The 20,887-nt window shown below is 49.6% G+C and overlaps 1 protein-coding gene and 1 long non-coding RNA gene across 19 annotated transcripts in view; one reads left to right on the top strand and one right to left on the bottom strand.

Annotated features, from left to right (window-relative positions):
* Positions 1-20,887, top strand: part of TNS3 (tensin 3) — a 222,296-nt gene that overhangs the window by 58,375 nt on the left and 143,034 nt on the right. For 11 of the 18 annotated variants that reach the window (XR_015162346.1, XM_086396213.1, XM_086396206.1 and 8 more), the window contains one exon: positions 18,464-18,502. The exons of 5 other annotated variants lie outside the window; for them this stretch is intronic. Coding sequence is in view for 5 of the 13 variants with exons in the window: in XM_086396202.1 (XP_086252328.1) it covers positions 18,464-18,502 (39 nt within the window). In the remaining 8 variants the exon portion in view is untranslated. Of the gene's footprint in view, positions 1-13,883; positions 14,465-18,463; positions 18,503-20,088; positions 20,258-20,887 lie in introns of those variants that run through there. 2 more of the 18 variants (XM_086396200.1, XM_086396210.1) reach the window with 2 other exon arrangements.
* Positions 6,364-13,719, bottom strand: LOC147374037 (uncharacterized). Its single transcript, XR_015162347.1, has 2 exons — positions 13,570-13,719; positions 6,364-7,004 (listed from the first exon to the last, which is right to left on the bottom strand). It is a non-coding gene; the product is annotated as an uncharacterized LOC147374037 (long non-coding RNA).

Genomic DNA, 20,887 nt, shown 5'->3' with positions numbered 1-20,887 from the left:
CCACGTGGGTCCCGGTGTCTGCATCTCTCATACATTCCAGGTATGATGTTACCTTCAGGGGGGACAGGGCCCATGCATCACCTCTCCTTTCTGGGACCTCCTCAGATGCCCTGCAGGTCGCCCTGTGGCTGGAGGTCCAGGGAGATGGGGTTTAGAGAGTCTTGAGATTTTGTCGCTGCTCTGGACCTCATGGGTCAACCTTTCCTGGTTGGGCTCTGAGTGGAAGGAATGTGTGCTGGAGGCCAGCTTTGTGGAACTGTGGGCTGGCTTCACATGTGTGCTCTCTGTGTGAGGATCCTGGTTTCCTCCACTCTCCTCACCGTATACACAGGCATGCACATGCAGTCACACACAGTCCACACTCGCCCATGCCCCATACATGCACACACTTCACACACATGCATGCAGTTTACTCACACGGGCACGTGCATACACATAAAGCTAGGAAAGTCACTGGTGGCTCTAGCCCTGCTTTTTTTCAATAAAGAGATTAAAAGAACGAACTTTCTTATTAAACTTTTTGTTATGGCGCATTCGGGACTCATGGGGAAGTGGCAAAGCTAGGATAGAGTGCAATACTGCTCTGTTATCCAGCCCCCAAGCTGGCCAACTACCCCCACAACCCCGCCCAAATCCCATTCTCTTCCGAGATGTCACATGATGTGTGCTTTAGTCGGTTCAAGATCAGGCCCCATGGTGGGGCTTTGGGGCACTTCTGCTGTCACTTCCGATCTCGCTGTGGAGAAGGCTTCCCCTTTCTGTCCAAGGCCAGGCGTTCTTGCTCACTCTTAGCACTGGGAGTGACTGATTTCTAACCTTGGTTATTTTAGGTCTGCTTTGCCACCCTCCATCGTGCTATGTACTTTCAACCCAAGGAACTATGTGTGTGTGTGTGTCAGAGCAGAGATTCCTGTAAGCAGTGGAGGTGTGGACGATGCCACCCTGGGGGTACATTTCAGGTTTCCAAGAGGGTTTTCTCCCATCTACCTGGTGAGGGTTTGGACGGAACCCCAGCCCCTGAGAGTCCCAGTTACAGTGAGCTTTGTACTTCGGAGCTTGTTCCCCAGAGCTTCAGTTTCTTCATGTGTAAAATGAGCTTCGGGAGTTGGTGATGGACAAGGAAGCCTGGCATGCAGCAGTTCCATTCGGTTGCAAAGAGTCGGACACGACTGAGCGACTGAACTGAACTGAAAATGGGTGAATAATACATCTACAATCCACTTGAATCAGCTTGCTTTTAGCTGTTAGTTAGGGTAATTATTTGAATTTTAAGGAAGTGGAATGAGTTATGTAAAATCCACATCACCACGTAGGGCAGACAGAGGAGAGAGCCATGCCCAGAACCCTATTTGTCCTGTGTTATCATGCATGTGTGCACATGTGCACACACCAGCACGTGTGTGAGCATACATTGTGTATGTATGCCTGTGTGTACTTTCTCATGTGACACTCTGGCTGGCCACTCTTGACCCACTGCTGCAGACTGAGCCCCGCTGCCCTTGGCACCGATTCTCCAAGGAGACCTGGTGCCGGCCACTTAGGGGATTGAATTCTTTGGTTCAAAGACTATTCCAAAAGCCTTAACTATAACTGATTATGGCATTTCTAGCCACAATAATTGGCAGTTTGCTTGGGATAGTTAAGCTTTTATTCTTATTAGATCATGGTGGAGGGGGAAATGTATCCGTATTCATTTTTTTTTTTTTTTTTTTTGGATAACGCAGCTTTGAATGGCAGGAGAGAATGCCACTGGCAATAACAAAGACTCTTCTTATTCCAGAACTATAATGGTGGTACTGCTGAGCAGATCATAAATTCTCAGCCGCCCCTGAAGATAAGCACAGTGTGGGGTGGGAGGTAGGCAGTTCAGTCTCCCAGGAGCTGAGCCACGGCTCCCCGACACGGCTGGGTCCTTAATCACTGCACATCTGTGCCTAACTGTGTGTGTCCAGATTTCTTTGAGAAAACTTAGGTGAAGCTCTGGTTGAAAGCACAGGCTTTGCTGTGATGACTGACTTGGGGATGGTGTGGTCTGTGGGTCTGTGTGCTGGGAACACTGGAGGGGAGGGCACAGCACGCATGTCATCGTGTGGTATGTTACTACGTGGTGTTACTATGTTACTATGTTAATACTATGTTACTACTATGTTACTACTCTGCTGTCCAGCAGAGACTCCCAGCCGGGCCCAGCGTGTCCCCTTGGTAGAGTCGGAGATATGGAAGGAGAGAGCCACCCTGCAAAAAAGGGACTGAACCATGGACTGGGTGCTCAGGCAGGGGAATGGAGCCTTGAGCTAGGACCAGGGTCTCTTTCTTCTTGGCTGTTGGGCAGTATGTCCCCTCAGGCGAGGCCCTGCTGTCCAAGGGCACATGGAGGCAGAAACCTGGGCTTTTATCCTTCTCGTGTGCTGGAGCAAGTCCAGTTCCCTGGAGCCTCAGTTTCTTCATGTGTAAAATGGGTGAATAATACATCTACAATCCACTTGAATCAGCTTGCTTTTAGCTATTAATTATGGTAATTATTTAAATTCTAAGGAAGCAGAATGAGTTATGTATAATTACTGGGAAGTTTGGAATTCCAAATATCTTGCTCCCTGGGAGGCTGTGCTTGTTCATGGGTGCCACGAGAGCTGTTTGGGCATTGTATCTTGTTTTTTTCCTGTCCTCTGGCTGACTCATTGGTAAGAGAAAAAAGGAAGTAGGAGAAAAGAAAGAAAGCTGTTTCAGGAAAGCAGACCATGGTGAGGAGACACTTGGGGGATGGGGTCACTAGTGGGGCACCCCCTAGACGTGGCAGAGATGGGGTTCCTTGAGCTTTGGTGAGTGGGTGTGAGCACTATACCTCCACTAGGTTTTTGCAAATGTAAGGCCCCATATAGGGCCTGAGCTGTGAGTTGGCAGAAAGGAAAGAGCGAGAATTTTTTCATAAAAGTCCTGGTTGGTTGAGGACAGAGCCTGTGAGGGTCTGTGTGTTCATCACCCCAGGTCCTCGCATACACAGGCAGCTTAACGGTCTCATCTGAAACATGATGGGTGATTGTAATCCAGCAGGGTGGTTTTGGGTGACATGAGATCAATAACGAAGTACCTAACCAGTGACTGGCTCCTAATGGGTGCTCAGAAGGAATGAGAACCAGCTACGGTATTGTGGGATTGTCAGTGACGTGCTGAGCTGTGGCTTTTCTAACTTTGATTGTCACAGCCTCCCTCAGAGGTCATTGTGTCCTCATCCCAGCCTTACAGGTGACCCTGAGCCTTGAAAGAGTCACACTGCCCACCAGGAAACAAGACCTGAGAGCCATGTCCTACCTGCACACCCTGACCTGGCCTCTCACTGAATGTTTACACTTCCCTTCCCTCCTCCTCCCACTCCTTGCACTAAGGAAAGAGGTGGTTAATTTTTAAACTGCCCAATTCAACAAACGTTTCCTGATTTGCTGTCAGTGAGGCCCCGAGCTGGGTGCCTAGATGTAGCTCGCTGACCTCAGGTCCATTTTGGCCTGCCACCCATCCAGGACCGACCAGGGGGCGGGGCCAGTCCAGGTAGAGGATTTCATTTATCCACCCTCAGTAGACAGGTGGGTGCCTGTGTTTTGATATTTGGCTTTTGATTTTTAAAAAACTGATAGTAAAATAATAAAATCGAGTGGTAACTAGGAAGAATTTATATATCCCTCTTACCATCAACATCCACACAGCCCGGTATGGTGTGAGTGTTACAATGGATGTGCCAATATCAATGCAATATTATTAACTGAAGTCCATGGTTTATGTTAGGGTTCACTCTCGGTGGTGTTCATTCTGTGGACTTGAACAAACATGTAATGACATGTTTCCATCGTTACAGTATCATTAGAGTAGTTTCACTGCCCTGAAAATCCTCTGTACTCTACCTGCTCATCCCTCCTCCCCCATAACCCCAGGAAACTGCCCATCTTTTTACAGTCTCCATAGTTTTACCTTTTCCAGAACATTATATCTTTGTAAGTGTACAGTACATATGGCCTTCCCAGGTGGTGCTAAGAATGCAAGAGACACAGGTTCCGTCTCTGGGTCAGGAAGATCCCTTGGAGGAGGAAATGGCAACCCACTCCAGTATTCTTGCCTGGAAAATCCCGTGAACTGAGGAGCCTGGTGGGCTGCAGTCCATGCGGCCGCAGAGAGTCGGACATGACTGAGCAGCTAAGTGGCAGCGTATAGTATATAGCCTTTTCAGACTGGCTTCTTTCGCTTAGTCGTATATATTTAGGTTTTCTCCGTGTCTTTTTATGGTCTGATAGCTCATTTCTTTTTAGTGTTGAGTAACATTACATTGTCTGGATGTAGCGTGGTTTATTTATCTGTTCGCCCAGTGAAGGACATCTTTGTTGCTTCCCTGTCTTGTTTTTTGTTTTTTGCACATTGTCACTGGGATCAGAAGCACCAGCAAGCCCTAGTAAGTTCTGCTCTTCTTCTGGGCAATTTTGTTTCTTTTCCTGTAAGATCCCTTTCCTGTTAGACTGTCCTCACTGATCTTTTTTTGACTTATTATAATTAGTAGAAAAGTCACTTGACACATTTCATTTGCTAAAGGTGTGTTCATGGCTGTGGCTGTTGTCCCACTGGAAACTGTTACTCTAAGGCCAGAGTTTGGGGAACAGCCCCATGTGTGAATTCCTATTGGACGGTTCTGGATCTGCTCTTCTGTCAACAAGCCATATGCAGCTGTGCTGCTGTTGCTAGTCACTTCAGTCGTGTCCGACTCTTTGTGACTCCACGGACTGTAGCCTGTCAGGCTCCTCTGTCCATGGGATTCTCCAGGCAAGAACACTGGAGTGGGTTGCCATGCCCTCCTCCAGGGGATCTTCCTGACCCAAGGATCGAACCTGGGTCTCCTGCATTGCAGGCAGATTCTTTACCACTGAGCCACTAGGGACGCCCATGCAGCTGTGCTAGGAGAGTGCTATTTTATATAAGCACTCTCCTAGCTTATATATAAGCTTTATATATATATAAAATAGAAGCATGGCAGTTTCCTCCGTATGAAAAATTCATGGTTTTAAATCCCAAATAATCTGATTGTGGGGTCATGGAGCTCTCCTCCAGGGTGTAGAAAGTGGCCAGCAGGATGGAATCACTGTAAACTGGAGAAGCTCATCCCATGAACAACACTGCTATAGGAGGTTCTGGTGCCACCTTTTATTCTCACTTCTCTGTGTGTGGGCATTACCAGACCCTGCTGGGCACCGGACAGACTGGCAGACATTACACGAGAGGAAGCAGGCTGTTGAAGCTGGTGGTGGCACGTGGCCAGGTGATATGATCACGTGGCTATGTAGTTGACTGTCTCACTCCTTCACGACTGATTTGTTCTCTAGTGCAGCCTAAGTTTGAGCTGCTGCTGCTGCTAAGTCGCTTCAGTCGTGTCCGACTCTGTGCAGCCCCATAGACGGCAGCCCACCAGGCTCCCCCGTCCCTGGGATTCTCCAGGCAAGAACACTGGAGTGGGTTACCATTTCCTTCTCCAATGCATGAAAATGAAAAGTGAAAGTGAAGTCGCTCAGTCACATCCGACTCTTCTCGACCCCATGGACAGCAGCCTACGAGGCTCTTCCGTCCATGGGATTTTCCAGGCGAGAGTACTGGAGTGGAGTGCCATTGCCTTCTCCAAAGTTTAAGCTATAAAGCTATATTTATGTAGAATTAACTAGTCCTTCCTCAGAAAAGCCCAGAAGGAAATTACAATCTTATTTTGAAATAGATTTATTTTACATAAATCATGTAATATACAAATATGCTCTTCTGCTTTCTCTAAATCATCACTTTTCATTCCACATGGCATAGTGATTAAGAAGGTGGCTTCCACACATACCTAATGTGAATCTGTACTCCCTGGCTGCACATTCAGCCTTTTGGCTAGTTACCTAATGGACTGGGGTCCTCTGGGGGTGGGGAGGGCAGCAGGAGGAAGCCTGGGCCGCTGTGGGTCCTAATGTACTTTGTTATTTAGCCTAGGACATTGGGGGCACCCTTGGAGCCTACTTTTGAACCACATCCTTCTCACTCCAGCGTGGGAGCCAAACCCTTGGGTAGGGGATCCTCTGGGGTCAGTTGTCACGGATTCTTGGTTGGCAACCTCATCTGTGAGGGGAGGGGCGCCTGAGCCTGGGCATTGCTCAAGTTTCCCAGAATACCTTTTAGAATCCTGGGAGCATGTGTTTTGTGACTTCTTTGGTGGCTTGGCTCCATGCTTTAGGGGAGGACTTGATGTTTGGTGTATCCCAAGGTGGATCCTGGCACAGGAACGCTGTGCTGGTCGCCCCTGCCTGTAGTCGTGCCTCTTCCCCAGGACCTGACTCAGACCAGAAGGCAGTTGTAACAGGATTTTAGTTTTGTCAGTTTTAATTGATAACACGATAACTGGAATACGTGTAAAATGTCTCAAGGTGACTTTTGAAGAGCCGCAGTCATTTAAATGTGTATATTTGGGAAGGTTCGTTCAAAAACAGCCCTTCCCTCACCATCATCTTCAGCCAGCACAACTTATAGTCCTTTATAGAGAGACCACTTGGGTGAGGGCCCTGTGACAAATTAGCCATTGCCCTGTGTCCCCCACATCTGTAGGATTTGGGGGAATGGGAGGAATGATAGCAGTAATGTTTTGAAATTTTGTTTTAGCAAATTGATCCCAGTTAATTATTGGAACTGCAAAGGGGAACTTACACAACAGACAATTAGATGCAGTCAAGCAAGCTTGCTTGCTGAGGCCAGAGACGGGAGAGGACAGGTGCCTTGCCTGCAAGGCATCAGGATGCTGGTGCAGTTGGGCTCTGCTGACAGAGCAAGGGCACCCAGGACTCCTCAGATCAAAGCAGACGTCCCCCTTTGTGAGGAGAGTAACCATGGAGCGTGTGCTCGTTCTGGGTCAGACAGCAGGGCGGGAGTCCAGCTGTGGAGTGTGCCTTGTGCAGCCTTGGACAAGTCGTGGAGGAAGAGCTGTCCCGGGGCCAGGCTTCTGTGGGCACCTGTCACTCAAATGTAAACAAAAACAAGGAAAAGCACTCAGTGAATATTTCCCTCCTTTCTGGGTGTGACTGGATTCACTGGTTCATGAGATTCTGTAATAGATGATTCTGTATTGATATTTCCCTGTAACCTGCACTCCTTTTGGGAGAAGTAGAAGTAGAAGTAGAAAGTGGAAATTTCCACATGTAGCTGTCAGAAACATCTCCTAAAGCCATGAGACCCACAGGGGAAGGGGCCCTTGGACCTGGGGCTGGGTTCTGATAGCACATGGCAGCTCTGTGAGTGTGGGTGTCTCCTCCTACAAAAAGGAGTAAGGCAGTGTGCCCTAGATGCCCAGGTGTCCTCCATGCATCCGTAGATGGTCCTCTTGGTGCCCTCCTGCCATGCCCATGCTGTCTGTTCAGGTCCTAGCATGTGGTCTACGAAGAGGCAGGTTCCTGGGACTTGCTTGGTGGTTTTGGGGATGAGGTCCAACTCTGGCCAGTGAAACGAGCCTTCCAGTAGAGCAGGTTCAAGCCAGCTCTTGTTCTCCGAGATCCTCTCTCTGCTGCTTTTCTGTCTGTTGTGTCCTAAGCACTAGGTTCAGGCTGGGAGAGGTGACAGAACCCTGCATGACTTCATTGTCCCCTATCCCCTGTGGGTGGGCCTCAGGGATCTCTGCAGGTCCCATGCTCAGGGTGCTGGCTTTGGGCCTGTTCCCCCCATATCTGGACATCTTGTGCCTTGTGGCAGTTCCCCCACCCCCACCCCCACTGCAGGCCACCCCCTAGCATGTGTGTCTATGGACTGCACCTTGAGGCTGAGGGCCTCTGAGAACAGAGGGCCAGCACTGAGGTCACAACCCAAAATGTGGCTCACCCAGCCCTGGTGATGACCAGAGTGTGTCTGTGGGTGTTTCATGGGGGTCTGTGTTGGCATCTTCAGGCCTCTTGTCCAGAATTGCTTATAGTCGTACACAGAGAAGGACGTTTCTAATCAAGTTGCTGGTTTTACATTTGTGTAGCTACTTCTAGAGGATAGGTGTCATATTTTAAAAATCCATTTCTCCTTTTGTAGCAACAGGATAGAAATGATCAACTAAGCATTTGAGTCCCTGCCTTCACATTTTAATCTGTAAAATTAAACTCCAGTTGCACTCTGTGCTTTGTTTTTCCTCTAGGAAAGCTATTTATTTTGAGCCAGGATTCAGGAAGTGCCTGCCTCCCATCTTCCTTCAAGCACAGAAATAGCTCCTGGGATGCCCTCTGGTCACCTCTGGGTACAGCTGGCACCGTTCATTTTTGTGTGTTTCTAGGTGTTTTGACTCTGGCCTTCTCATGTGTCCTGTGTATCTCTGCACCTTTCAACTCCTTAGTCCCCCAGGAACTTCCAGAGGCAGCCGGCCTCCCTTCTGTCCTAGCAGAGCTGGGCACTGGGCTCTGGGCTGTCGGCTTCCCCTTCCCCTGCGTAGACCATCATTAGAATAAACTCATAAGAGCTTCTTTTTGGAGGATGGGAGGTAGACTGTGTGAGTGGCTCCCTCAGGCTATGAAGTCAGAGATTCTGTCCTTGTAGAGGTTTTCTTCTTTACTTTTAATAAGTGTTTTTTTGGGGAGTTTCCCGGCTGTAGGAGGCCCTCTGGAAGCTTAGTGGTGCCCAACAAGGGTCGAAGCCTGTTCTGGCAGAGGAGGCTACTGGAAGGAATTCATGAGCCTTTTGGGGGAAGAACTGGCAGATAGGATTGGTGTCCTGGCCAGATGGGGACAGGATTGCTGACAGTTCTTAGGCTTTCCTTTTGGGATTCTGGGTGGAGAGTGATACCATTGGTAGGATTTTGCAAATGTGGATGGAGGTTTAGCTTCATCAGGGTGAACTCCTGTGGGTTTAGTGGGACATGTTTATGTGGACATTCAGAATGAGCTAGCTGGCCCTGTGCAGCCTAATGCTAAAGTTTTAAGTTTTTCTTCTGAGATTTGATGATAAATTATGATCTATTAAAATTTGTCATTTTTTTTCTCCCTTATCAGTCCTTCCCTGGATCAAAGGACAGTTGGCAAAAACCAGGTTATTCATTGTACTATTCTTAGATACTTTTGACAAAATATTTTTTGAGAAATTTCCTTGGTATTCCCCTTTTGTGGCATGTACCATTTCCGTCCTTAAAAACTGTTGCTTCTGTAGGTGCCTTTTTTTCCTTTCCTCTTTGTAACAAGAAGGAGAGTGTTACAAAGTCATGGGGGTGGTGTCATAGCATTTCTAAGCTCTTCTCATAAAAAAAGCAAAAGCACACACAGTATTTGTCCTGAATTTTTGGTGCAGCTCCTGACTCTGTTTCTCCTGGCTCCACCTAGCTTGTACAACAAAGTGTTGTTATTTAGGCTGTTCTGGTTGAGTTGTTTAAGCCTGAGGGAAGGGTTCTTTTTCCTGTGTTGCTGTCTGCAAAGACCTCCCAGCCTTGCAGGTGTCCTTGTAGAATGAGAGAGAAGGAAAGAGCTTGGTGCCTCTTGCAGGGGAGAGGGGAGGGGAGGGGAGGGAGGGGCTAAGTTGGGGAAGAAGGGAGGGAGAGGGACTTGCTGGGAGCGAAAGGGGAGGGGAGGGGCTTTTGGAAGGGGAGGGGCTTTCTGGCAGAGAGGGGAGGGGCTTGCTGGGGGACGGGGAGAGGCTTAGTGGGAAGAGAGGGAAGGAGAAGTCTTGGTGAACAGGGGGTCAGGGAGATGCCCTCCTTTTCCTCCACCTTGAATGTGATGACAGAGGCAGTCTTGCTGCTGCAGCTGCATCCTGAGGAAATGCCGTCTGACCATTGCTGTGGGATGTCTGTGTCGGGAGAGACAGAATCCTCCCAGCCCGACAGGATGGTCCTCTTGGAGGGACGGGAGTTTCCATCACAATCTGATAGTGTGTATCTTGACAGCCTTTCCTGATATCTCTAAGTTCACATCCCTCTTGTAAGGTGATAGTATCCATTTCATAGTCGAGGAAGACTGAGTTCAGATAGCAGGGGGCCACCTGAGTCCCTCAGGCCAATTGGGAGAGAACAGGGGCCATTCTAGGAATTGAATGTCAGTCTCTGAAGCAGAGTCCTAAGCTTTTTCTGTTCTTCCATAGCTGACTCTGTGGCACTTGAAACTAAGATATATATTTTAAAATAAACTTTTGTGTAGCACTGAAGCATGCATTCAGAAAGGTCACTGATCATAAATGTCCAGCTTGATGTGTTTTGATGGTGGGTGCATCTGTGTGGTCACATCACAGGTGGGGAGTTGGTGTGTGCTCGGCGCTTTGCAGTCCTTCGTGCCACTGGGGCCCTCCACTTGCTTGCACTCAGCTTGAGTTCGCTGGCCTTTGCACCTGAAGCAGTGGACTCCCAGAGTACACACTCTCCCCCCATCTTCCTCGTTCTACCGCTGACATCTGAGCCCCCCTCTGTCACCTTGCGGTGCACCCAGTGTTTTTAAAGTGCCTTGCCGTTGGGTCACAGTGTGGGGAGGGGGGTGTTCTCCCATGCGTGGGCTTCTTGCAAGAAATTATGGGAAAAGTAAAAATAGTTTTTAGAAGACTTATCTAAGAGAAACTATAGTGAAATGATCCCAGTGATTTTCCTTCTCTCTTCCACCACCACCCCCCCTACCCCCGCCTGCATCCAGGGGCTGTGGGGGGACAGGCGGGACCAGTAAGGCTTAATTGCATTTGTAGGGCGGTGTGTTCTCATGCGGATTAGACAGGCTAAATTGGGCTTTAACTCTCAGTGGGAGAACAGTTTCCTGAGGAATGTGAACCTAATTAGGGATTCCAGGGTCACGCCTGATAAAGTTAAGGAAAAGTGCTTGAAGGAGGCATGTAAGTTAATAAAGCCTTGAAGATTGGCATTTTGGGAGCCATCCCTTTGCATGGAGTCTGTAATTCTTTGGAGGTTTGTGTTGGACCCCTCACTGGAGTTCCCCAGAGGAGCATTTTTACAGACCACCTTCCCAAATCTGCCTGGATGACGTTGTGAGAATGGCCTTCATTCCCCATTGGCCCCCTCAGGCCTTTGATGGTGGATGCTATGGACTGAATGTGGCCCCAAAGGCATAGGTAGTTACCTCAACCCCCAGGACTTTAGAATGTGAATGGACTTGGAAATGGGGTCTTTTAAGAGGTTTTGTTGTTTTCCTTCAGTCCCTCAGTCCTGTCTGACTCTTTGTGACCCCATAGACTGGAGTACACCACGCTTCCCTGTCCTTCACTGTCTCCTGGAGTTTGCTCAGACTCATGTCCATTAAGTTGATCATGCCATCCAGCCATCTCATCCTCTGTCCCTTCTCATGCCCTCAGTTTTCCCCAGCATTAGGGTCTTTTCCAATGAGTCGGCTCTTCACATCAGGTGGCCAAAGTATCGGAGCTTCAGTTTCAGCATCAGTCCTTCCAATGAATATTCAGGACTGATCCCCTTTAGGATTGACTGGTTTGCTCTCCTTGCTGTCCAAGGGACTCTCAAGAGTCTTCTCCAGCACCCCAGTTCAAAAGCATCAGTTCTTTAATGCTCTGCCTTCTTTATAGTTCAACTCTCACATCCGTACATGACTGCTGGAAAAACCATAGCTTTGACTAGATTGACGTTGATCAGCAAAATAATTGTCTCTGCTTTTTAATATGCTGTCTAGGTTTAAAGAGGTGGTGAAGGTATAATGGGATCCTATGGGTGGCCCTGTCCTTATACAACTGGTGTCCTTACAAGGGGAAATCACACAGAGGGAAGACAAGGAGATGAGCGAAAGTAGCTTCTGCGTGCCAGTGAGAGATGGCTCAGGAGATATCGGCCCTGCTGGCACGTGGGTCTCTGACCCCCAGTCTCTGGGACTGTGATGACACATTTCTGTTGTGGTATATTCAGGCTGTGGTATTAGTTATGGCATCCTGAGCCCACTAAGACAGCAGACATGCTCCCTCTCAGACTGTGAGCTCTAGGGGAGGGCAGCTTTCCTCTTCTCATCATTCTACCCCCTAGTTATAATAAATGGTAGTAATGGAAATAGAGATAATTGGACTTTTATCTTTTCTCAGTCATCTGTAATGGGCACAGGAAACATCTTGCTACTTTATCGATCAGTAACATGAAATGAAAGAAGTAGAAGCTGTGCAGTCATACAAAATAAAGATGATAATGAAGTTTCTGCCCCTCCTCCCACGGGACTGCTGCCCTGTGCAGAGACAAGGGAGGTGTTACCCCCTCCCCATTACTGTGAAGTCCCCTCAGCCAGTGATCCACCGTTACTGTAAAGTCTCCTTGGCCAGTGTATCCACTGTTACTGTAAAGTCTCCTTGGCCGGTGCATCCATATCCGTTTCTCCAGCTCCTGGTCTGGAGTGCAAGGGGGAGAAGGTGGCCTGTGACTTAACAGGCTGATGTGGAAAAGAAATTGCTTCAATCTTGATCTCATTGTGAATTTCCTTTGCAAAATCTTTATCTTTGCAAAGATAAAACAGGTAAACTTTACTCCAGATTTTGCACAGCCTGGGTTGGAATTCAAAGAACTGTGCTAAAGTAATTTTATTTAACGATGCAATGTGTGCCTAGAGTGAGGCCTTTGTACTTGGTGTAGCTCAGCAGACGGGCCTCAATCCCGCCTGCAAGCCAATCGGTTCACCCTGTTCGCTCGTCTTGCACTTCTGTGTTGGAGAATGGGTCTATCTCTGCACAAGTGTTCAGTTTCTGAATGCATTTTGGTCATTGTTGGCTGCTGCTGTTGAACTGATCTGTGTTTCCAAGATCTTGGCGCAGGTTGGATCTGCTCAGGTCGGCTTGATGCCAACCTGGAGGGATTCATCTGTGGGCAGAATTATCTGGGAAACAAGTGGGAATAAATGGCAGGAGGAGAGACCAGGCAGGAGACTTTGGTGGTGGCATCTGGAAACATGGTATGTGCCACATGCTCTAGGGCACATGTGTTTGTGAGCTTCTGGGGAGCTCGCTCACGGGACTCAGCACAGTTGGGATTCTCAATGGTTCTGGAGGCTGCACTCTTCTCCATGCACACAGTGATGTACAGAGCATCAGTGATGCTTTTGGAGAAGCTGGTGAGAAAAATGTCACTCTTTCTGTGGCTTTGTCCAAAGTAAAATTTAAGAAGAAACAATGACAACAGAGCTGAACTCATTGTTTCGTGGTACCCCTGAGGAGGAAAACATGTAAGAAGGAAATCTCTGAGAGGTACATGGACACCTGAAGTGTGGTCTCTCTCCAGGATTCATCTCCAGACATGAGCAGAGGTGCCTGTGGACTGTCAGAGGCGGCCTTATGCCTCCAGAGAAAGTGCCTTGCCGCAGACCTAGGCTCGGCCCTGGGGTGTCCACTGAGTACCATGGTTCTTCAGGGTGGTGTAGTGCTGGGCTGGGCTTTTGTAGTGTGTACACAATTGCACACGCACACACTCAGACACATAGTCGCATAGGAACACACACACAATGCTCACCCACATTCTCATCCTTACACACTCATTCACAGACACTCTTGTGTTCTCACACTCACTTCTTTACACCCTCGCTCTCACACACGCTGCATACTCTTACAGCCCTCCTCTACCCTCCCTCACCCTCGTGTACTCACCTGCACTCCCACTTCCTACTGCACAGTCACTTTGGGTGCAAGGGCCCCGCGTCCCGCCTCTGTCCCGCTCGCCTGCCCGCCCGCTGGCTTTGGGACAGGGTGCTGATACCAGCAGGCAGCTGGCGCCACGTCGGCAGGTGTGCCCGGTGCAGCCCTGTTTGTTTGTGGTTGCCCTTGGTAACAGTGACCCAGCCTCACACAGAGCGGCGGCAGGCCATAAAGTCCGGTCTCTGGGGCTTCCTTAGTCACTAGTGGGCGCTGGCTCAGCCTGTCCCTCCCACATCATGTGTCACCTGCACTCCCAGGCTCCTCCTAGTGAGAAAGGGGAGCTGTTTCTATTAGGAGAGGAATGTGGAGTTTGGCCCCCGTGGCCACCAAACTAGAAGATTGTGCCTGTGTGGCCCGGCCTCCTTGGGACTCAGTGCTCTGGGTACCGACAGGACGCTCACCAGCTGCCGGGGTTGTGCGGGCTGGTGAGGGCTGTGGAGGACCTGCAGGTGCCCCGGCCCTGCTGTGATTGAGCCACCGGCACCCCCGTGAGGTTGCCCTGCTGGAGGTGACGCAACCCTGTTTTCATCTGCTGCCACTGGTTCAGACCACTTCACACAGCAGGCGAGGGGCTCAGTGAGGGGGGCGCTGCCCAGTCCCTCTGAACGTGGGGGCCATGCACTCCGGGAGCTGTGGGCCTGCTCAGTTTTCAGCTCCTTCTGTAAGCTGGAACTGGCCCTGCAGAGGCCAAACGCTAAGGCAGCACGGGCTCCTTCCTGCTGAGGATGGCCAAGCCCACCTGCAAATGACCGAGCACCTTGGCATTTCCTGTTGTCAAATGAAAATAGCAGAAGACCCCAACGGCATGGTGAGGCCTGTGGTTAGAGGAGATGGAGAGAGAAAGCAGGTAAGCCTGTCCCACCATCACCGACCCGACCTGAACCCAGGATGGCTGCCCTCAGCACAGTTCCCTGGTGTCTTCATCCTGAAGGGGGAGGCAGGCAGAGCCTGCAGCCAGGGGGGCTCCAGTGCTGGATGTGGCCCCTCAGAGAAGCCCTGGTTTCTGTCTCTGGTCAGCCTGTAGGCTGCTCGTGTCCCTGAGGCAGAGCAGGGCGGTCCATGTGAGAAGATGCTGTGTCCTCACCGTTGATTGCTTCATGGTTCTGCCAGACTGTGGTCAGCTGCGTCCCTCTTTCTTATTCTAAGGAAATGTATGAGATTTCCATGTGGTTCGCATCCTGGGATTTGGTTTGAGCCACGCTGAAGGGACATGTGTCAGTGTGTCCACTTGATGAAGGTCTTTACTACAGTAGGTGTTTGTAGTTCTTGATGTAAACATTAGTTTTCTCTGTATGTAAAGGTTGCCTTCCTCCCAGACCATCCTCTTTTCTCTCAGTTGGTACTTCTTGTGCATTTTTGTTTGCAAATTCATTCTGACTCCAGGTCCTTCTGCAGACATGTGCGGTCTGCATTTCACAGCAGTGTGTGTTAAAACAGACAGTAGAGCTGGTAATCGATTCCCTGGACCAGAGGCTCTTTTCTGGCGGGAATACAGAGCTGTTGCTTGACATTTGCTCCCCTAAACTGAGGGGCTTGCTCCCCTGAAGTGGGGATCCCCATGCTCACTTTCTAATGAAGAATAGAGTTTATGCAGTTTGTGTTAGTTGGTGTCTCCTCCCTGAGGACTTGTCTTTTTAAACTGTTGTTTTCTGTGAAGGACAGTGAGTGCTTGACAAGAGAAGGTACTTAGTATAAATAAGATGGGGGTGTTGATTGCATAGCTCCTAAGTGATGTCAGCCTTCAATGGGGCTTATTGTGATGGCTCTGGGAAGTGGGATTTGGGGAGCCCCTCTGCATGGAGCCCTCTTTCGTTTTCTGGAAGACACCCTGGGTCCAGGCCAGGTGGTGGGTGTCATTGCATTTCACGTGGCTGTAGGGGATGTGGGAGATGCAGGACATGCTTGACTTCTGGATAGTCCTCCTAGTGATTGCTGTTTTTAAAACTCGAACTTCTAATATTACACAGGGCTTTTGCTTTTGTTCTCTTAACAAACACATCTTCTAGATAATTACTGGAATTTATTTTTCAGGCCAGTATTAGACTTAAAGAAAAATTAGACAAGTAGTATAGAGAGTTAACCTGTGCCCACTTCTCTCCCTAATTTCCCCTATGATTAATACCTTGCATTAGTGTGGTACACTTGTTATATTTGATGAGACAGTACTGATACATTATTAACTCTAGTGGCTTCCCTGGTGGCTCAGATGGTAACGACTCTGCCTGCAATGTGGGAGACCTGGATTTGATCCCTGTGTCAGAAAGATTCCTTGGAGAAGGGAATGGCAACCCACTCCAGTATTTTTGCTTTGATAATTCTATGGACAGAGGAATCTGGCAGGCTACAGTTCATGGGGTCACAAGAGTCAGACACGACTGAGCAACTAACACTCTTACCCATAGTTTATAATTTACATGGTGTTATATACATTCTAGGATTTGAACAAATGTATAATGACATGTATGTGCGGCTTCCCAGGTGGTGATGAAAAACCTGCCTGCCAGTGCAGGAGATAGATGTGGGTTTGATCCCTGGGTTTGGAAGATCCCCTGAAGGAGGGCATGGCAACCCACTTCAGTATGCCTGCCTAGAGAATCCCATGGACAGAGGATCCTGGCAGGCTACAGTCCATGGGGTTGCAAAGAGTCGGACATGACTGAAGCAATGTAGCGCACATGCCACATAATGATATTTATTCACCACTACAGTAGCACAAAGAACAGTTTTCCTGCCCTAAAGCTCCACCTTCGCATCTGTCCCCTAGTCCCTGGCATCCACTGATCTTTTTACTGTCCCCATAGTTTGCTTTTGCCAGAATGTCACAAAGTTGGAATCATATGGTATGCAGCCTTTCAGATTGGCTTCTTTCATTTAGTAAATAAGTATTTAAGGTTCTTGCATATCTTTTCATGGCTTGACAGCTCATTTCATCAGCTGAATTGGTATTCCACTGCATGAAATATGGGTAGTGCTTTGTCAAAGGCAGGAGCTCTGATTGCTTGCACATTTCTCACCAGTGTGCTAAGCATTTAGTGAAGGACCAGGGCATGAGCCTGCACCAAGTGAGATCTGTACACAGGATAAAATGAATCACCGTGTTCCATGACCACGCGGCTCCTTGTCTGACCGCCAGCACATCTATCCTATAAGCATCTGTGCGTGTGTTCCCAAACATTGTTCGGGCTTCCCTGGGATTCTCAGTGTGGAGTGAAGCAACCCTCAGCTCAGTGATTCTGTACTGGGAGGGGGGCTGCTAAGTGTATGGGGAGAGGGGCTGCCAGGTAGAGAGGAAGAAGAGGGGGTGCCAGGAGAGAGGACCCCTGTCCCAGACTAGAGCATGAGTCAGAACCCTGGTGGAGTAATGATGTGTCCCAGACAAGTGAATGACTGTGTATCATGTTCCTTGAGGAACTTTGTAAGATAAGCAAGAGAACTATAAATAGTTGCCATGGCAAGAACCAAGGGTGCGCTGCTGCCCACTCCAGCCCACAAGGACAATTAGTCAGATCCCTGGAATTTCTGCTGCCATTACACATTTTTAGAAAACTCTTTGAGGATTGAGCCACGAGGGGTCTGGGGGGAAGAAAGTCAGGAGGAGCTGAGTCCGGCTTGCAGGTGCTAGAATCCTGGCCGTTCAGAACTGCAGGAAGCAAGTCTGATTTCTCACTTGCTGACAGCCCTTTCTGCTCAGGGAAGGCTCCGTGTTCCTGAGAGGAGAAGCTGCCCTGTGTCAGCCCCTGTTCTGAGCACCACAAGCTCTTACTGCCTCCAGTTCTCTGAGGAGGAAACCAAAGCCCAGAGTGGTTGGAGCCCAAGGTCCCATGGCCAGGAAGTGGTGGAGCAGAAGACCCCACCCCCCACAGACAGACTTGAGAGCTGGGGTATTTATCCCACTGGGTCTGTCGTCATGGGCGCCCGTAGCTGTGTTTCTTCTGACCTCTTTGCAACTGTGGCCTCATCACATTGGTCTGTGTGTCTTTCTTAACGTGCTCACATCTGCGGGGGCCTGGGTGGAGTCAGAGGGACTCCTTTCCCACTGTCTCATGTAGTAAACTCCAGCTAGAGTGAAATGTCCACATTTAGACTCTGATTTTAGTTCCACCTGTGGAAATAGTTCTGGAAAAGGCATTCTGTTTTATAGAGTATGCAGGCTCTGAGTGTGTTTGTGAGATGCTGGGGCAGCTGGAAGACCCCCAGGCAGACCTCCCTCCCCTCCCTCTGCTGGCCCTGCTCCCTGTGCTCCCAGGTGAGAAATGCTTTGCACTAGCTCAGAAGTTCCTGGCCTGGGAGTCCCCTGTTGCTGCTGCTAAGTCGCTTTAGTCGTGTCTGACTCTGTGCGACCCCAGAGACAGCAGCCCACCAGGCTCCACGGTCCCTGGGATTCTCCAGGCAAGAACACTGGAGTGGGGTGCCATTGCCTTCTCCATTGGAGTCCCCTGCTGCTGCTGCTAAGTCGCTTCAGTCGTGTCCGACTCTGTGCAACCCCATAGACGGCAGCCCACCAGGCTTCCCTGTCCTTGGGATCTCCAGGCAGGAATACTGGAGTGGGTTGCCATTTAGGCCTTCCAAATTAAACATGAAGGTCCTGTATTTATAAGCAGTGGGCATTTCTCTTGAGGAGAGAGGTCCATGGTTTTAATGACATTCTCTGAAAAGGATAAGGACTTTATGAAAGTGAACAAAAATCTGGACTCTGTAAACTCTAAGTTTTTCTTGTCTTGAGATCCTGAAGCTGTGACCGTGAATATGGTCAGAGGTGCTTTCAGGCTTGGGAGCCTCACCTGATTGTGATGCCGAGTTTCTTCTTGAGAGCACCCACCGTTTATCATGTTTCTTCTCCCTTTAGGTGGTGAGTCCCCACTGTGTGCAGGTCCACCTGGAACAGGTAAGTCATTGGCATTTCCTTGAGACTCTTCCTGCCGCGCCGTCTTTGTGGAGTCTTCTGCCAGGATCCTGTCCCTCTGAGCTGTGGCTTTTGTTCACAGAGCTCTCTGTGGACCCTGGACCACCTTGCACTAGCTGTTTGCATACTTGCCTAAAGATGGGTGAAGCATGCACTCCTTTGTAAGAACTACCTTTCTGATCAGTTAGTTACTTCAGGAACTCATTTTCCTGAGCCCAGGTTTCCCCTGCTGTAACACAGAGATGCTGCTTGTGCATTTTCTTAGTGATAAGGTTGTGGGCAGAGCACTTGTGTCTCGGGTGTCTGCGCAGAGAGCACAATGTGTTGGCTTTGGAACAGGAAGCTCTGACCATCTTTATATCAGATTGGAGGTAAACAGTGATAACACTTTCACTTTGGCAAATCTTTATCCTTGTCTGCTTTCTAAATGGAAATGTTCTTGAATGTCACTGTGCCTCTGGGTGTTTTCTTTTGCCGCCTCCCACCTCCTTACTGGCCCCCCCCCCCACGCCCCTCCTTGTGAGGCAGGGGTGGGGGGTGGGGGCGGGGGAGGTCAGCCTTTTGTTAATAACTTAGTAGCGGCTTGTAGGACTCCTGGCTCAGTGCACTTCCAGGACAACCCTCTTCTCTTACTGCAGATTGCGAGTGTGGGCCTTTCCCAGCCTCACCTGTGAGGAGGGGAAATGGGTGTTCCCTGGTGCCTCCTCCAGGGCACCATGGAGTCTGGACGTGGCACCATGCCCTCAATCCCAGTTTTGCCATATACAGATTCCAAAGTCCTGCTGTGGGTTTTGCCCACCTTCCTGCTTCCGGGGCCTCTGTTGGCTGAGAGCCCAGTGGCTTCTAGAGCCAGAGCTGGTTTTTCCCTAGAGCAGCAGTAGACACCCTCCAAAGGGCTCAGCCCTGTGTTCTGCATGTGTCTTTCTCTCCTAAAACTCAGGAAGTGCTGTGTCCCTCCAGGCTGCTGGAGAAATAAATAAATGGTAGGAAAGAGGTAGGCAGGCCAGCCTGGCCTGTGCGCTCCATCTGCCCGTACTGGGCTGCTGCTGCTGCTGCTGCTAAGTCGCTTCAGTCGTGTCCGACTCTGTGCGACCCCATAGACAGCAGCCCACCAGGCTCCGCCGTCCCTGGGATTCTCCAGGCAAGAACACTGGAGTGGGTTGCCATTTCCTTCTCCAGTGCATGAAAGTGAAAAGTGAAAATGAAGTTGCTCAGTCGTGTCCGACCCTCAGCAACCCCATGGACTGCAGCCTTCCAGGCTCCTCCGTCCATGGGATTTTCCATGGGCAGGGTGGTGTAAATGTACCAGCTTTGTCTGGTGGAGATTTAGTGAAGGGCTTTCAAGTACACGGTGTCGCTTCTCAGGGCAGAAAGCACAAAAGCAACTTTTTCTCTCCTGGCCCTGCATCAGTCAAGATCCTTTTAGCACCATGACTTGGCATTTTGGATTGGTAAGGATGGACCTCCAGATTACAGCAACCGTCCCCATGTCACCTTGGGAACCAGAGGGCTGTGTGGGTCCTCACCAGGCCACTGAGACCCTGGTTCTGTTTTTCCCTTTCTTATAGTGATTGAGTACCTGCTCTGTCTTAGACATGTTTGCCCAGAGGTCACCTTGGCTCACCCACCTAAGACATGAAGAACCTGAGAAAAGTTAAATAGCTTTCCAAAGCCACAGACATTGAGAGGCCTTCACCTCTGACCTTGGCTTCTTTTGCTGGCACCTGACAGTGAGAGGTGAGACAGGTTCATTGGCATAAACAGAGTTTAAAATCAAGGATATACTGCATTTTAAAATCAAGGATAACTGTGCAGGGAAAAACTCATATTCTGTCAGTGGAGCTCAAGAGGAAATTAGTGGTAATTTAGTGCCACTGGGGTTCAGACCCAGCTTGGTATTTCATTCTCAGAACATCTCTATCTGATGGACATTGTGGGTGAGTACCTTCCCCAAGGTGGCATTGCTCACCTGTGGGAAAATGGTCAGCAGAAACGTGGATCTCAGGTGCCCAGTGGCCAGGCCATTCCACCTCTCATCCCAGTGCTGCTTAAACTTACGCAGGGTCCCCCTATCTTTCCAGCCTCCTCCTCTTGGGTTATCAGTGGTTGTGGGGACTCATCATCGGCCTTTTAGGTTTGGGAGAGGGAGCTGTGTCCTTATTCACCTGAAGCTGTGATGGTGGTCAGCTCTAGGGTGTGAATGCCCCTTCCCACCCATCTGTGCCTGGCCCTCTGACCACTTTTGTGCCTGGGACCCTTCACCTGGCAATCACCTGCTATGCAGATGTCACCTGAGAGCAGGGAGTCCTTCTGGGCAGAGGAGGAATAGCTCCATCTCAGCTCTCTTTAACTCTGAGCCATCAGGTC

The sequence above is a fragment of the Bos grunniens genome, chromosome 4, assembly GCF_055505025.1.
Source record: "Bos grunniens cultivar Pamir isolate PY7600 chromosome 4, Bosgru_T2T1.0, whole genome shotgun sequence".
Lineage (NCBI taxonomy): Eukaryota > Metazoa > Chordata > Mammalia > Artiodactyla > Bovidae > Bos > Bos grunniens.
The sequence above is the reverse complement of the archived record's forward strand: the minus strand, read 5'-3'. Positions and strand labels throughout refer to the sequence as shown.